This window comes from Vicugna pacos, chromosome 19 (genome assembly GCF_048564905.1).
Source record: "Vicugna pacos chromosome 19, VicPac4, whole genome shotgun sequence".
Classification (NCBI taxonomy): domain Eukaryota; kingdom Metazoa; phylum Chordata; class Mammalia; order Artiodactyla; family Camelidae; genus Vicugna; species Vicugna pacos.
In genome coordinates, this window is record NC_133005.1 from 3429594 (window position 1) to 3446853 (window position 17260).

Sequence of the window (17260 nt, forward strand, 5' to 3'; positions counted from 1 at the left end):
CTGCTCACTTGCTTCGTTTCTCCAGGGTTTCCCAACTCAGTGACTCTACCACGCCCTGGGCAGTCCAGCCCCACGTCTGGAAGTCACTGGGGAGCCCAGCTTTGCTCCCCCCGCCACGTCCACCAGGACCCAGTGTCCAGGATTTCCTGAGTTGTTGGGGTCTGCCCTCTCTACTGCTACCTCCCTCATCCACCTTAACTTCAGCCTCTGAACCGGTTTCTGGCTGCTTCTGGATCATGTCATTCTTCTGCTTGAAATGCTTCAATTGCTTCCCAACATACTTGAGGAAAAAAATAAAAGGTGCCCCCCACCTCCTGGCAAGACTTGGTTCTTTTTCCTCCTTCTCCAGATCCTCTCGCGTCTCGTCTGTCTGCGTTCCAGTGGCTCCTTTCATTTGCACACACCAAGCCTCTGCCTTCTCCCCAGAGCCTTCACACTTACTGTCCCCTCTGCCAGGAATGCTTTTCCCTTCACTCCTTGGTTAGTCACTTTTATCCTGCAAATATCAGCTTCAGTGTCACCTCCTCCAAGGAGTCTTCCCTGCCTACTCCTCCTTCACTTTCTATCACGTGACCCTGCTTGTGATTATCCTGTTTCTTTACTTATTTATATCTGATGACTGTCTAGCAGTCACCTGACCCCACTCCTGACACCGGATTCCTGTCTCAGTAATCTGGTTTCTCCTTAGAGCGGCCTCCCCGACAGACTCCCCGCGAGCAGACAGCCCCTCCCTCCCTGGCACAGAGCAGCCCTCAGCTCATCTGCACACTGTGAGACTTCCCTAAACGTCTTGCAAAACACCTCTGATGGCCTGAACATGGTTCTTATCTCACTGCAATCAATGATGTGGCATCAGCGTAACTGGGAAAAGTGAGCTTTTATTCCCAGCATTCATTCTGAAGGAAGAGACACCCAGGATCTGAAGGGAAGCCACACAATTGCTCAGATGCGTGTCAGCAGCCTTGGGGAGGGGAAACGAGCCAATGTCAGCAGAACACTCCAGGTGGGCTGAGTTGAGCCCACACCTACAACAGGCACATGTACACCCTCTAGTTCCTTGAGATCTTTCTGATTTTTCACTCAGAGCAAACCCTTCCACTGCAACATGTGAGTAAGGTTCTCTGCCGGCACATTTCAGGGGTGCCTGTCAGATGGGGGCTCCCTCTCCTGCTGATGAGTCAGGTTTGCTTTGTTGGCGCCCAGACTCGGGGCCTCCCTGCGGCCTCCTGTGCACCAAGAGCAGGCTCCCTGCGGCCCCTCTGCTGTTAACCTGCCATCCCCTCTGCTTTTGCCTGATTTAGGGTTGGAGCATTGAGTCTTGGCCGGATGCTCTTTGGTGTCCCTCCTCGATGCCCCCAACCCCCGTCCCCAGTGCTGTGAATACCTGCCAACGACGCCATGACTCCATGTCTGCTCCCCTCTGGCCCCAGACAGCCCCAAGGCCAGGGCCGCACTGGGTTTTGTGTTCTGTCTAGTTCTGGAATGGAACGAGGCGTCCAGCAGGTGCTTCGGACCTGAAGTGACTCCACATGCGGACCTCAGAAGTCACATGGGTGGTCCCCACCGCCTCTCCCGGCCACAGCGCACCCGCTGTCCTCCGAGGGCCTGGCCTCGTGTGGGATCTGGCTTTGTTCTTTCCTTCCCACAGACGCCCACCGTGAACCACCTACAGCTGCCCCGAGTCTCCTGCCAAAGAGTGTTCTTCCCCGGGCGGAGGGCTCCTCCCTGCTGCTCCCTGTTCTCATCCGGAGGGCACGGCTCCGAGTTCCTAACCAGGGTCCAGAACAGCGCAAGCCGGTCCCCGACACCACGCAGGTGGATGGTGTCCAGGTCGTGTCCCCAGGCTCTCCTTTCTCTCCCAGAGCCACGACTTGCTTGAAGAAACAACAAAGGCATCAAACTGGGGCCTTTCATTCTCTCGTCAGGCCTCCGGACACTCCAAGAACACAGCCTAAATGCCTTCTTGCAATGCTGTGGGCTCGTGGCCTCGCTGCCTTGCTGCGCAGGCTGCACACACACCCTGCAGGTGGACCTCTGACGCTTTCTAGTTTAGATGTCTTTCGGGATAACTGTCTAACAGAAAAGCACCCAACTGCCTCATCCTGCTAACAGAACCCCACTATGTTGAGGCAGTAAATGGGGACCCTTGATCTCAAGGAGGGTGGGCCCATCTCTACGCTGAATAATTATTTAAAGTTGTAATTCTGTTTCCCCTGGCCACTTATTGGTCAAGGCAGACACAGGTGTGACCAAAGAGATATAAAGTGGAAAGGTGTTAAGTGAAACCACATAGATCCTTTTTTTCCTTCTTGCCTTCAATCCAATGTTGATGGCTGGAACCACAGCAGCCATCTTGGGACCGTTAGGGAAAGGCCAGGAGAAATGCAGAGGTATTGTACCACCCACATCTGGGGTACTTGTTAGGTAAGAAAAATAAACCACTATTTCTTTAAGCCATTGTGGCTGGGTTTCTATTACCTGCTACCAAAAACCTTCCAACCACCACTTCTTGGCTGAGTGTGACTTGCTGTGGAATGACGCTGCAGGAATGGGAGTGGAATCTAAACCATGCATCATGGGGATACTTGGCCTGGTGTGTTTGTATTTGACAAGACTCCTTTCCTCCTAGAGTGCACTCTAGTGTCAAAATAAACACAACCGAAATTAGTTTCCTTTGAGGATTTGGTTACCTGCCTTGAAATTGCTAGAACATACTGGAATGTTCCACAACAAGAAATGGAATTCACTGGTTCAGGTGCTATTGAAATGCTGAAATGTGCTTTAATTGCACCGGTTGAGGAATCTGCCTTGGAAGAGAGAAACAAGAGAGACCAGCTCTTAGACACACCCTTTCAGCCAAACAAATACTTGTGGTTGGCTGGGCAGGAAAATAAGAGAAGTGGAGAGGAAAAAAGTACCCTAAAGTTCAGTATATTTCACATTCAGATGGGGAGCTGAAATCTCTGCAGGTCCCAGAGCAGCTACGGACCACGGGGCCGACTAATTTCTCAGCCTCGCTCACGTGGATAGTGTTCACCAGCTGCTCATCTACACGTATCAGTAATGACGTGACAGCCCAGTGGCCTCAGAGTGACATTCTGGTGCCACGAAACCTGCCCCTGAGTTCTTCCTGTAGCTACATCTGCGCACGAGTTATGATTCCAGGCTGGAACAGAAGCTGCTCGGGAATCTGCAGCTCATGCACCCGTGGTCCTCCCGCCTGCTCCCTCGGTGGGAGCCAGGGTGCTCGGGCAGGGGGTATGATGACCTCAGAATCTGGCCTTGACTTGGCACAGGCTTGGGGTTCAGCCCAGGACCCGAGGTTTTAACCTCCTAACATCCCGGGAGGGCCAGCCTTTGGAAAGAAGAGGAAACAGGCTCTCCTATCTTGCTCCATCCCATCTGAAATGCCCAAGAAGACATCTTGAGGGTAAGGACTGCTGTAGGCTTGTCCACGCATCCCCCCGCCGAGGTTTCCACGAGCAAAGCCCGGGAGGCGTGGAGAGAGGGCTCCAAGACTGACAGACGGGACACCACCCGTGCACATCCTTTCTTAAGGTTTTCTGCACAAAAGCAGCAGAAATATTTCCGAGGGCGACTGTGATCATAACTTGCTTGTCTTTTGGGCAGTGATGTTAGCAAAGGGCAGTGACACTGAGCCACAAGTCGGCACCTCCTGTTTGCCAAGGCAGGGCGGAGCTTGTGCTAACCGAGCCGTTGGTCTGAGCGGGACCACATCTGCAGCTTTTTCTGTGCTGCATTTCACCCCCAAGGACAGGGGAGATGTCACCCCTGCAGTTGGCGGCCACCTGCAGGTGGGTTCTGTGAGGAGGTTCTCCCTGACCTCTGGCCTCTGACCTCTGACCTGAGGTGCTTCCAGACATCTTGCTCCCTTTCAGCCTGTTGATCATGGTTATTCGGAGAAGACTCCCTTCTTATGGGTCAATATTTTTTATGGGTATATATATATACCCATACACAATATACACAATATAGATACTGTGTCTTTTTAAATTTTTTTTCTGATGGAGGGACTGGGGATTGAACCCAGGACCTCCTGCATGCTAAGCACGCGCTCTACCACTGAGCTGTACCCTCCTCACCCCTGAGACTGTCTTAAAACAAGTCCTCCCAGATGTCTCCTCCTCGCCCTCTTGGACAGACGAGAGAAGGGGTAAAAGTATCTTAACACCCTGGATAGTGCGTAACATTCATGGTCAACGCGATGTGCTCCCTGCTGCACCATCTGAAAATCACAGATTCTGAAAATCACAGAGGTGTCGCTCCAACAAAGCTAGTGCTCATTCTGCTGAAAATGAAGACCAGCAGGCTCTGTCCTTTTTCTGTCTCATCCTTGGCATTATATAAAACCACGAAAGTTGTCTACCGACAGCGCTGCAAATACCTATTTCTGAGACGTTATTTCACATAATCTTACTCCCACAGATCAAACATTGGAAAAGCATAACAAACATGCTCAGCAAGTCCCATTTCTAGCTCCATTTCAAACGTATTTGACTTGCTCAGAACCCATCTCAGAAAAGGGGATTGGGACATTGACCCCAATGCAAATATTCCTATATATTTAATCTGAGCAAAATTTTTTAAAAAATCTATCAAAAAATCACTGATTTGTCAGAGCTCTAAGACCTTGAATGTCAGGCAGAACTTTACTGCGTTAAAGGTCACCGACGTGCCTCCACCTCTGGTTCCTGAGACAGACATGGTATTCGGAATATGCTGATGCGATCTGGACAACTGGAAAATATTCGCCAAGTGTTAACCATGGCCTAGCCAATGGCTGCTGCAGAAAGACGCAGCTACGTCGCACCGCCTGACCTCGGTGACAAAGCCCGAGAGAGAGGAGGACCCCAGAAGGAAGCCCAGCAGCCCAGCCAAGGGAGAAGGTCTCCGCTCCGTGGAAGCTGAGTTAATTTCTTTGCTGAGATGGCCAGAAGGTTCTGAGCCACCCTGACGCCCCCACCTCTTTCCTAAACCCTGACCCTGGTCTTGCATCCACTGTCTCTACAACACAGCAAGGGGAAACCGGGAGGGAAAAGGAGGGACTTACCAGGAAACTTGTTCATCATAAATGAACTGTGAAAAAAATCAAAAGGAGAGAAGATTAGATACACACATGCACACACACGCTTTACAAACGCATGTTATCCACCCTTGCTGCTGGCTGGGGGGAACTGGGGCTGGGCTGGGCTGGAGGATGCAGCACTGGTGGGCACGAGACGAGAGCATCATGCCATCCCGTCCCTCCTGCGTTTTCTCTCCAAGGGCGGAGTGAGTGGGAAGCCCCTCCAGCCTGGCTCAGTACAGCCAGACGCGCTGCAGGACTTCAGCTCTGCAAGGGGACGGATGCAGGAGCTGCTGGGTGCTCCCAAACACTCGCCCCTTCTGGGCCACCTGTAAGCTGTCTGCATATCTCTGCGTGTCGTATGGCACCTTCACGCTTTTATGGAGGCACTTGGACTTCCGTGGACTCCATCTTTTTCTTTCGGTCAACCTATTCTTTTGTTTCCTTAAAAGATTTTATTTTTTAAAGAAAATTTCGCATCGCGACCAGAGGTGGAGAATCAGCACCACTTGGCAACACGTGGAGAGAGGAAAAACACTCAATGCGGTAACAGTGAAAACCCTGGCTGGACACTGTTGGTGCCGGTGTCCTCAGCCACAGGCCTGCCCTTTTGTGAGAGGGGATTAGTGAGGATTGGAAGCCGTGGAAGACATGCAAGTGCCAGACAGAGACCTCCCCCGATTGGTTAGGATCACACAGCAGGACTGGATTTATTTAAGCCCTCGTCCATAACGCATCTAAAATTGCTCCTCATTTTGGTGGAAAAAGTGGTAGAATCCTAGCCCTTTGATTTATACAGGGAGTGGAGCCACAGAGAATAGGAGGAATTTTCCTGGCGTTGCTCCATCTGCTGCAGAGTTGGTCCTAGAACCCAGCCCTGGCTCTTAATTTCACGTTTTTCCGTGACACCCTTATGTGCCCAGATGGCATGATGCTGACACAAGACGAACGCCTCCAGACTTCATCCAAGCAGATTCACAGTTCTTCCTTTGCACACTCACAGGACACCACTGATTTGAGTGCCATCACCTCCGAGTGGCCTTCCAGCAGGGGCAGTGGCCCTCAGGAGATTCCAGGGCAGAACCCTCTGGGCATAGAGGGTGTCGACCACACAGAGATGGTAAACTCAGCTGACAACTCGGCATCACTTCAGCAACCAGTGATTATAACCACCGCCAGTTGTGGGAGACACAGAGAAAACCTCAAAGACCAGCAGGTACGGCTCAACAGGCACATGAAAGGAACCCCCTCCAATTATCCCAGAGAAGCACAGAGAAGGATGGGGAGAAACAGGCTACCCTCATTCGTAACTTGCTCTTCCCAACAAGATGCTGGAAAAGACACCGGCTTCATCAGTTTGTCGTGCTGTTGCGTGTCATTATCGGATCCAGCAGGCCGACATTTGGATAAGAATGTCAAAGCAGAGCGGGAAGAGAAACAGAAGCAAAGGGAACCACCCCGTGGTCCTGGCTGGACGGTATGAAGTCCACTCCCCAGGGAGGCGCTCATTCACAGTCACCTTTATATAATCACTGGCTTTCAAAAAATCCAAGAAATCAGGGAACAGAACAAATGATTTAAGTTGGAAAATGTTTTCTATTAATTGAACTTAATTCAATATCGGTCCTGGACAGCCGGCTGGAACAATCAATTTGTAGCCACTTACGAGCACAAGATACTGGTGAAGAGTTTATTAGGGGACCAACCTAATTTCCGTCTACGGGGAAGGCAGCCGATACTCTGTGAAGTGAAAGCAGCGTTGAGGAAGCCTTATTCTGTACCATCTAGTTGACAGGTGGGGGCGGAGATCCGTATGTCTCAGCTGTTGATTTTTGTCTCAATGATCGAATCAGTGAAAAAAAAATCAGAATGGGCTTAATTGTGCAAAAGATTCCAAAGTGAGGACAGAATTTACAGGGAACACAATAAATCAGAAATAGTGGGGCACGCCTGGACGAGACTGGACTTGACACACGATTAAGGACAGAGCCCGGAGCCTGACGTCAAGGTGGTGGCTGTGGCCCGGGGTGTTGGAGGTGGGGGTGTGGTTCGGGGAGGCAGTCGGGGAGCGAGAAATGCAGGCATCTATGCAAGTACCAGCGAACGGGCGATGGGAACCTCCGAACCCCAGGGGCAGTGATGCCGGCCACTGAGCACCCGGAGCCCCGACGCCTCGGCGACCTCGTGGCCCAGGAGCGATCGCGGTCTGGGCTGTACCCCACTACTCCAAGAGGGTTGGGTGGGAATACGAGGCGTCAAAAAGAACAATAAAATGGATAAAAGGGCTGGAAATCAGGCCTTTAAGAAAACCTAAGCGGAAAGAGGCGTGTTGGTGGAGAGAAAGGCGGCGGAGGGTGAGCTACGACCTCCGGCCGGTGTCTGGTGGAGCCTGGAGGAGGCCGACCCGCGGACGGACACAACTCAGCACTGAGACGGGGAGGCTGCCCTGCCCACAGCGTTCCTTCCGGAGGGCACGTCACCGGACCATCCCGACGGGGCCCGGGCCCGCCGTGTCTGCCAAGGTCGGCGCAGGCAAAGGTCGCTCTGGACGAACCACGTGTGGGTCAGGGAGCAGCCCCCACCTGCGTGTGCAGCAGACGGCTCACGGGGTGTCGCTGATGGCTGCAGGGAGCGGACTTCTTGTTCTTACACATTTTACTTTATTTAGTTCTCTTAAGACAAGTGCTTCATGTCCCTCTGTATTTCCACGCTCTTTCTGGGAGTAAAAGAAGACATCTTCCGCCACCCACGAGGGCGGGTGACTGGGGCGGAAGAAAATCATTCGCGCACCTGAAACAAGAAACCGCGCCCCCAGTTCCAGCCGGCCCCCACTAGGTGGCGCTCGCGTCCCAGCCCCGCGCCCGGCGGCGCTGCCCAGGCAGGCAGGTCAGGGAGGTCGACATGAAGTCGGACCAGGTCCCCTTCGTAGCTCCATTAAATCTCCTGGAAGGAGGGCAAGCACCTCAAGACAGACAGCCTCCCGCGGGCGCCTGCAGCCAGCCCACGGCTGTCACGGGGCGAGATGGCGGTCTGGAGGCGGCTCCTGCCCGGCGTCTTGAGATGGGGACGGGTGGGTCCCTCTCTTACTCCAACACACAGTCCCCAGTCCAGGGACCTGCCTAGTCGCCTTCCGAGCTGACCCACCCTTTTCCCAGGAGGGATTTTGAAAATGAGCCTCGGGAAGGCAGCTCTCTGTGCTCCGCTGGCTGTCTGGGGCCAGGCCCACAATCGCTCCAGGACACTGTGGGGCTGGCTGGCACTGATTATCTGGACCCCCATTTGCTGCACACGCTGGTCGGGGGAGGGGGCTGCTCTCTGGCCCACACGTGGTTCATCCAGAGCGACCTTTGCCTTCGCCCTAAGCTTTCCACCTGTTCTGCAGATGTGCTAAATGGGAACACACAGGCGTGAATCTGAAAAAACACTCTCTTCCTCCAGGCCTGGGAGAACCGGTTGGGTACCATGGAAACCAGCTTTGCAGTGCTGGAGTCTGCTCCAGAATTCATCTGAGAGGGACAGGCAGGTGAATCCCTGGATGGCATCCCAGGGGCCTGCCCGGGCAGCGGCCCACTCACGATGGAGCAGCAGCGGGACGACAGGCAGGGATCACCCAGGTGAGGGGGCAGGAGGGGAGAGGCTGGGCTGGCAGGCCCTGGGTTGGCTGACCAGGAGTGCAGGGCGGCCGCCTTGCAGAAGCGAAGACCTTGTAACCTGGACCGTGATCACTGGCATGGTCGGCATTCTGAGCAGTGAAAGTAATAGTAAAAAAGCACATCTCCCCTTTGCTGGGAAGGGACGCAGCCCCTTGGACACTTCTCACCCCAGAGCGTGGAGATGCCCTCAGGAGATGCGCCCACTTGGAGGCCTGACTTCCTTAGCTTTGGGGACCGAGGGTGCAGGGTGGTCTAGCTGAGGCCACGGGGATACCCTTTGAGGAATCAGACAGAATACACTGGAAAACGGCTGTCAGGCACAGATACGGTTTCCCCGTGAAGGGTACACAGGAACTCCGGTATTAGGATTCCTGCTGGGCCCAGCTGGCGGTGACGGGGCTGCAGGAGGGTAGCGGTCGAGAGGATCTGGAGGCCAGGCCTGAGCAGAGCTGGGCATCTGCCAGACACAGGCAGGGCAGGCCACAGGAGGAGGGAAGCGGCCAGAGGACGGAGTTAGGATGCAGGAGATGATGGTTTTCAACCAATGGCCATGTTTGCTGAGCAGTGCAGAAACAGATTCATAACTGAAACGTCCAAGCTGCTGCCCTCGGGAAAGGGAGAGGCTCCTCTGAGCATCCCCCAGTCCGGCCAACCAACTCCCGGGTCCGGGAGCAAACGCACGATGCCCCGGCTCCTTCCCTCTCCCGGCGCCACTGATGGAAGTCCTTCCTCCTCTCAGTGGCAGGGATTTCCGAGCAGGTGACCCTTTGTACCCCCACAGGTGGTTTGTTTAAGGAACTTGAACATCCTTGCCTGTGAGAATCTTTCGGCTGCCGGACTCATTCCCACTTGGCCGCTTGGCCGGGGGAGCTGAGATGTAATTATGATCGTCAGGGCCTTGGGATCACTAAACTGGAGAGAGAGGAGGGGGTCGGACTGGAGGGGGCTGTGGAGCCGGGGTGGGGGTGGGGGGCTGAAGGACAGTCATCAGCATGAGCTGAAGACATCTTCCTCTCACAGAAAGGGCGAGAGAAGACTTTTGCATCGTTTAAGATTAGTCATCTTAACGAAAGGACTCCAGGAGTGGGGAGGCAGACGCTCAGTCTAAGGACGTAAAGTAAGTGCTCCAGACACCCCCGTGGTGTTGGATTGCGTGGTGGGTGAGGTAAAATCAGACTGCACGAGGCAGACTGTGTTGGAGGGAAAATCCGAATTCTTTGCAGGGGTGATGTGACCGTACATCATATTCACCCGCTCTGGTAAATCTGAGGTATCGTAGCTCCCTCACCTTGGGCAAATCCCTGAATTCCTACAGCCTCGGTTTTGCCACCTGTAAAATGGGACTCATGTAACTGCTAGCTTGCAGAGTTGTATTTTTCCCCCTTTTTTTAAAATTTATTTTTTATGTTTTGATTGGAGTAGAGTTGATTTACAATATCATGTTGGTTTCTGGTGTACAGCACAGTGATTCAGTTATATATACATATGTTCCTTTTCCTATTCTTTTTCATAATAGGCTATTGCCAGATACCGAAAATAGTTCCCCGTGCAGTTGTGAGTACTGAACTAGAACATCTTCGTCCACAGACTCAGCAGGCACTCAGTCCCACGGGAAGCAGGCGGCCTATGCTTGTTGGAGCCAGCGCGTGCCTGGGAGGAAGCAGGTTTTGTTTTGCTGGAAGGATCTGCTCTCCACAGCTGCGCTATCCAAGGTGGTAGGCACGAGCTGTCCAAGATGGCTACGTACAACTGAATTAATTAAAGATTCAGTTCCTCGGTCTCACTAGCGGCATTTCAGGAGTGTGCCCTGGGGCTGCAGGACTGAACAGCGCCGCTCGGGCCGCCTCCGGTGGCCGGGTCGGCTGACTTGTGCCTCCTTGTCCGCACAGAGTCCCCTTCAGAGTGGGGGACCGCAGGGAGCAGAGGGGGCGTCACCTCAGATGAGCCCCGATGCCTGCCAGCACCCAGGTTGCCCAGAGGGGCCCCCCAGCTGGTGCCTTCTCCAGGTGGCCAGCACTCCCCAGGCTAGGTCCGTGATCCCTCTGAGTGACCTGGAACCTGCCTCAGAAGCCTGTCCACTCCCCCTGGAAGTTTCCCTTCTCTTGATGCTCATAATCCCGGATCTCAAAGCAGAGCTGAAGGGTAAAAATAAAGTATTCCTTTTAGGGCAGCTGTGAGATTGACGATATAATGAATCATTTGCATTTATGTAAATTATGTGATTATGTAAATTACAGTAACATTTCCATAACAGAGGCTGCCTGGGCCTGCCGGAATTTGGAGAAAGAAGAAGGTGGGGAGGCCTGAGCTGCCCATCCTCATCCTCAGCTGGGGGTGGGTGGTCTGTAAGGCTCGCAGACTATCCACGGGTAGGGGCTCACAGGACATGCTCCGAAGAGCCCAGAGTGCTAGCGGGACCTAAACGGTGACACCTGTCGTGCAGAGGGAGACCCACATCGTGGGGGAGCCTCCTGGGCCACGTCCAGCTTCTCTGGGCTTGATGCTTCGCTGTAGAGAATGTCACCAGGGGTAAAGGGGGGACACCTGACGGGGAGGCGAAAAGGCACCAAACATGCTGTATGTTTCTGAAACCATGACTGCTTTAGACAAGAGCACATTCTTATTTCCTTCTGCTCCCTCTTTAAAAACAACAACAAACTAGAAAACAGCAGAGAGCAAAGGTTAGGTGGATTCCTGATGCTGACGTGGCATGAACTGAGTCCCTTGTCTCTAAGTTAGCTGTTTGAAGCTCTGTTGGTTTCAGGATGTGCGCGCTGGTCTGACTCCTGTGGTTTGGCTTCTTGGCCTGTCCCTCTGCATCAGCTGTTTTGGAATCTGGGTAGTAATGACCCTCTGAGCACTCCCCTGGCCCAGCGGCCCTTCAGCATCCCGGGAGAAGTCATCTTCCCTGCTCTTTGGATCCCCAGCCCTCACAGATTGTCCTCAGGGCTCCTCTGCGTGGGTCTGAAGGGCCTCTCGCTGGGATGTACATGGAAGTGGCATCTGGTCCCACTCAGTCCAGACGTGCCCTCCAGGTGAATGAGTGCTTCATTCCATCACCTTGGGGGACCTGCAAGTCCATCTTCTGAACATTTCAGAACCATACAAAAGGGGAGAGGGTGAAAAAAAAACCCTAATAGTTAAAATAAATTACTGGAATGGTTGGTAATTATCTGTGGGTAGGAGGAGAGCTTTTAAATACAGGACTTTCCAGTGCCCATTGCCGGGTCTGATGGAGAAGCTTCGTGTTATGGAAGGAAAACCTGAAGAAAAGTGCTTCTGTTACCATAGAAACAGAAAGAGGAGACTAGGAAACCTTGACAAAAAGATTCAGCGTGTGGAGCGGCGGCCTGGGGCTGGCGCTGGGGCAGATTTGGGGAAACCGAGAAACCCCTGTGCTAAGTGCTGCTCTTCTGGACACAAGGCTGCTTTGCTCCTCACACCATTTTTAAGTCTCAGGTGGAGATGACCCCAAAAACTAACAGCTGTCAGGAATCCAGACAACCAAGCCACCACCATGCTCCACCTTGGCAATTCCCAAAATTTACCCTGGAGACGATCATTGCCACGCAGCAGACGAACATCATGTCCAACCATATTTGAGATTGTGTTTCTCCAAGTGTGGTGGGTGCCGCTGGCATCAGATTCACAAATGAGGATCTTGGTTAAGGTGAAAGTTTCCTGGGTCCAACCCCCGAACCTACTGAATTAAAATCTCTGGGTTGTGTGTTTCCAGTAAGCATGCTGGGCGTTTCCAGGGCATGCTGAATTTGGAGGAACTTCAGTTAAAGTAAAAAGGATCAAGACTAAACCCTGAGGTCTCAGATTTTATCTTTTCCATTACTTCCTAACAGTGGAGAAATGTAATTTTTCTCAAGATCCTAAAACTCCAGCCCTGACGCCGGGTCTGTAAAGACTCTGTCCAACCTCTAGGTCACAGCAAAGAATCACTTGCTTTTACACTCTGTTGCTGTCGGAGCCGCTGGCGTCCCATGTGCAGCTGGCTCAGCTCTGATTCATCCACAGCAGACAGGTTGCTCTGCCCAAAATCCCTGCGCGGGTGAGCATCACCCACAGCCAGAGGAAGCAAAATCGCTTTACTATTTCACACGTCATTAGCAGCATCACACTTGTTCTATCTCAAACATGTCCAGATAAATTTGACAGAAGACAGGCTATTTCACACACAGTCCAGGAAGCAACTATGTGAAAACAGAGTGAAGCCAACGCCGGCAGTTCTGCCACTGGGCGTGGATGTCTCTGAGTTTATGCTCCTGGGGAGGCCTTGGACTGTGCTGTTCTGTCTCATCACCTCGCCTCTAGCAGGGCAGGCATGTTTTTGAACTTCAGCAAAGTGCAGAGCTCTGTTCAATTACACCACCCCCTAAGATGTCTCTTGAAAAAAGTAACTTTCAAGAATCATCCTAAAATACCCCAAAGGCAGAAGAGCAGAGCGCACGTGATGTGCGTGGGCTTGGACGTCACAGGACAAAGCTCCTGCAGAGTGTGCTTGGGCAGTCTGGGCGGGGTGAAGGCGGGCTTCTAGATTTGGGGTGATCACACCTTTTCCACAGGTACAAGAACACAGAGTCCCTGTGTGTCCCTAAGTCTGCTGATCGGGAGTTCAACAGGCACACAAGCGTCTTCATTCCAGTGTGATCATTGGAGCCCTCCTGTTCCTGGGGGCTGGTCTTGACCCTGCAGGTCATCAGCTGCCCCTGGAGTGAGGAGGCTGTGGCTGTAAACCTAATTGACTGCAGACCTGCTGTTGACTGAAGGCCCCATCTGATTCCTTGGGGAAGGCCTAGTGTTAAACATCACTGTTGGTTCATCTGTATAGAGAGTTACAATTAAAGAATCTACAGGTGGTGCTCTGTGCACAGTCGGCCCTTCAGCGGATCTATTCCTGTTCTGTAGGTAAGAAAACTGAGGCCCATAGAGACTGATTCCCCCAAGGTCATTAGGGCCGATCAGGGGGGAGGGGGCCAGAGGAGGAGTCAGAGCTGCTGACACCCACGTCTGTGTCCTTCGGACTTGCTGTCCTCCTTCTCCTGGACGGCTCCCCTTGCCAAGCTGAGGGGTTTGGGTTTGTCCCCACAGGCGACATGGAGCCACTGGGCATTTAAACCAAAGACGGGCATTTGCAAGTATTCTTTGTAGAGATGCCACTGGGGTGGCTCTGAGGACCGACTGGGGCTGGAGAAGAAGTGGGTGGGCGGCTGGGAGGTTACTTGTTGCAACATTATCCTACAGTGAGCTTGGTCAGTTCAGGCCAGAGAGGCCGGAAACCTCAAGCAAAATGGGCTACGGTGGGCGGGACGCTGGGGAGGTTTTTCTAAAATGAAAACTCACAGGACAATTAAGCTGAGTGGGTGCGGTGGGAGTTGCGGGGAAGGTCAGTTTAACACACCCCTGGGTAGGGTGGGAATGGGAGCTAAAATACAGGAAGACAGCCCAGCCTTGGGGAAATCGTCCTGAGTGTAGAGACGCGTTGGGCTTGGGACGTGAAGGTGTCTGGTAGAAAGCTGCTTACCCACCACGGGCCTCAGGGATGCGCTGCCAGGAATGTGGTGAGGGTGAGGATGGCACCGGGCACTGTGGGTGGCCAGGGAGGGCTGGAGACCGGGGGGGTGGGGAGGGAATTCCCCACCCAGGGACACTGACGCCAAAGGGGGTTACCAAGGAGCCCGCGAGGAGAGGGAGGGGCGGGCTGGGGATCACAGGAGAACAGCAGGGCAGCTCGTGGAGCCCGGCGACCAGAGCCAGCCCCGGCTCAGAGCGCAGAGCACCAGGCTTGGGTCCTGGGTGATCAAAGCAGCTGGAAGAAAGAACAGCCGCCCCCACACACCTGCTCCGCCTGGAGAAGCCGCGCGCCACCCCGAGCGGGGGAGGGTGACTGGGAGGGAAAAGGCCTGGATCCTGGCGAGGTGCCCGCCACACACTTACCACGATGAGCGCGACCACGGACAGCGTGTAGTAAATCGAATCCCGCAGCAGGCACCAGGAGGAAAGAGCCACAACCTGGGAAGAGGGGAGAGAAGGTGAGAAAAGGGGCAGCCTGGCAAAGGAGGCTCCCAGACACACAGCCTAGCGTTCCTCTCCATCCTGGACCCAGGCCTCTGCCGGCTGCCAGGGCTTTACTGAAGGTCTTTAGGGCTAATAGTCCAGAGCTCCTGAAAATCAGATGCCGCGATGGAACTGAATCTGCAGTGGCTTCACTGGGGGAGATGCCCAGGAGAGAGGACAGGGAGGGAGCCAGGGAAGGTGGGAGGGCTGCCCAGCCAGGACTGGGGTCTGACCCCTGGAGGAGAGGGAAGTCTGGGTGGACGGACAGACCAAGGCAGGTCCTGCAAGGCCGAGTCAAAGTCCCGCGTCTCCCAGGAACCTCAGCTCAGCATCCCTAACGCCAAGGGGACGGGAGGAGCCATCTCACCCTGTGTCCTTGTCAGCGCTCCACCCAGAGCAGGGCAGCTGCGGCCCTTCAGAAGGGGCGCAGAACAGCTGACCTGCTATCCCCACCCCCGGCCCTTTCTCTCGTCTCTGCTAAACGCCTGGCCCTGTGGACACTTGACCCCTGGCTTAATCATAATTTTTAAAATATTGTTTTGCATATTGATCTAGAGAAAATGTTATCTTAGCAGCGGGCAGATGTCCCTGTAAGACGTGGTGGCTCTGCTGAGACCAGTGGACACGCTGCTGGAGGCTAAGCGCCTTGACCCACTGTGTGCAGACTTCCTGCGGGAGAAGGAGGCCCCTGGTGCACAGACGAGGGGAGGGGCCGGGCCGGCGCTGTGGGAGGGGCGGGGCGCAGGGAGAGGAGGGGCGGGGCGCGGGGCGGAGCGGGGCGTGGTGAGGGGCGGGGCGCCAACGCCGGGTCAGGACCTCTGTTCTGGAGGAAGAGCCATTTCTCCTTAAGTCCTTCAGAGTCTCTTTGGCGGGAAACCCCGTGTTCTTCCTGAGCTTTGTGAGTGGGTCCGCTCTGGCAGACCCGCAGAAAGCAGCAGTGCCACGCGGGGGGCGCTTCCTGGGCGGGCAGGCACATCCCCCTCCCGCCTCCTGAGAAGAGCGCCGGCCCCCCCACGGCCACAGGCCACCGACGTCTAGCTGCCTTTGCCCTCGGCCTCGGAAGCGGGGAAGGACGCTGCAAATGTCAGCTCTCAGCTGGGCTGGTGACAGCCACACGCTGCACCCAAGACAACAGGGAACCAGAGTCCAGGCAAAGGCAGCCCCCGGTGCCCCTCCCCGCGCCTGTCTGCAAGGGAAGGATCGGGCAGAGCCGAACCACAGAGGGCTTTCTGGATTCAACGAGCAGAAGAGACGCGACTTAAGCAGAACCGTCAGTGAACAAGGAGGTCGGCCTCTCCCCACTCACGCCTTCTTCCGCCGCTGAGGGGGCACCGAGGTGTTTTCCTTATTAGGTTTCGTATTTGCAGATCTGGGTTGCAGATGACGGGGTTGTCCAGAAAAGGACTCGTGCCTCAAGACTCACATCAGGACTATAAGGCACCCTCTACCCTTTATCAGGCTCCCCTTGCTCTGCCTGCTCTTAGAACGGGCGACCATCGCTCACCGTCCACGGAACAGAACGAAGTGGACCAGACTGCTCATTTTCCTTCAGGTCATAAAAGGCTGTGACTAAAATTTATTAGAATTAGACAAGAGGACTTAGAGCATGTGGCAAATATCAATTCTGAATTTTCTTAAAGAATCGTTTGGGCTTTTAGTTGAAGATGGCAGATAGAACACATCCCAGCATCTTTGCTCTTTCTTGTTACACTGTAACAAGGTAACAGTGAAGGGATATTTACTTTAACAAGACATAAACCTGCGAGGAAAAAAATAATAGAGGAGCTGACCAGAGCAACAAGATTTTGGAGGCTGGGAACCAGAAGAAGAGATGGTCATTTGGCTGGCAGTGAGCCAAGCTCTAGACGTGGCGGGAAAGGTGGGCCTGAATGCTGGATGACCGAGAGACTGTTTAAGAATTTAACCCCAAACTTCCTCCCTCACTTCAAGCAGATCAGTCACTGCACATCCTGCACCCTAACGGAAATAGGAGACCTGGCATTTACAGAGCAGAAGTTCCAGAAAACAAAGGAGAGGAAATAAATCAAATAAACAGAGACAAATTCCCAGACATGTGCATTTTCTGGCACAGTGGACAAAGTGGTGTATACCAAGGCATATCATAATGAATTTTCAGAATACTAGGCCAAAAACTGGTCCTAGAAACTGCCAGAGAGAGAAAAGCTGGGTTATATGCAAATAGTCAACACCAGAGTGACATTTTATTTCTCAACAAAAGCACTGAAAACTAGAAGACAATGGAGGAATGAACGCCTTTGAAATAAGAAAGGAAAATGATTTCAACCTGGAATTCAACACCCAGCCACATTGTTCATTTAAAGTGAGAGAAGAATAAAAATAAGTTTAACTTGCTTAAAAAATTTACTTTCTAGGTACCCTTTTTCAAAAAGCTCCTGGAGGATGTGCTCCACCAAAACCAGGGAGGAAACCACCT

The 17260-nt window shown here is 53.5% G+C and overlaps 1 protein-coding gene and 1 long non-coding RNA gene across 3 annotated transcripts in view; one reads left to right on the top strand and one right to left on the bottom strand.

Moving 5' to 3' along the window:
* The window catches only part of SLC24A3 (solute carrier family 24 member 3), a 429317-nt gene that overhangs the window by 43368 nt on the left and 368689 nt on the right, over positions 1 to 17260 (bottom strand). For both annotated transcript variants that reach the window (XM_072943709.1, XM_072943710.1), the window contains 2 exons: positions 14686 to 14760; positions 5072 to 5097 (listed from right to left, as the gene is read on the bottom strand). In XM_072943709.1, the coding sequence (XP_072799810.1) occupies positions 5072 to 5097; positions 14686 to 14760 (101 nt within the window). The remainder of the gene's footprint in view (positions 1 to 5071; positions 5098 to 14685; positions 14761 to 17260) is intronic.
* LOC140687353 (uncharacterized) lies at positions 9820 to 10909 on the top strand. Its single transcript, XR_012061591.1, has 2 exons — positions 9820 to 9856; positions 10256 to 10909. It is a non-coding gene; the product is annotated as an uncharacterized lncRNA (long non-coding RNA).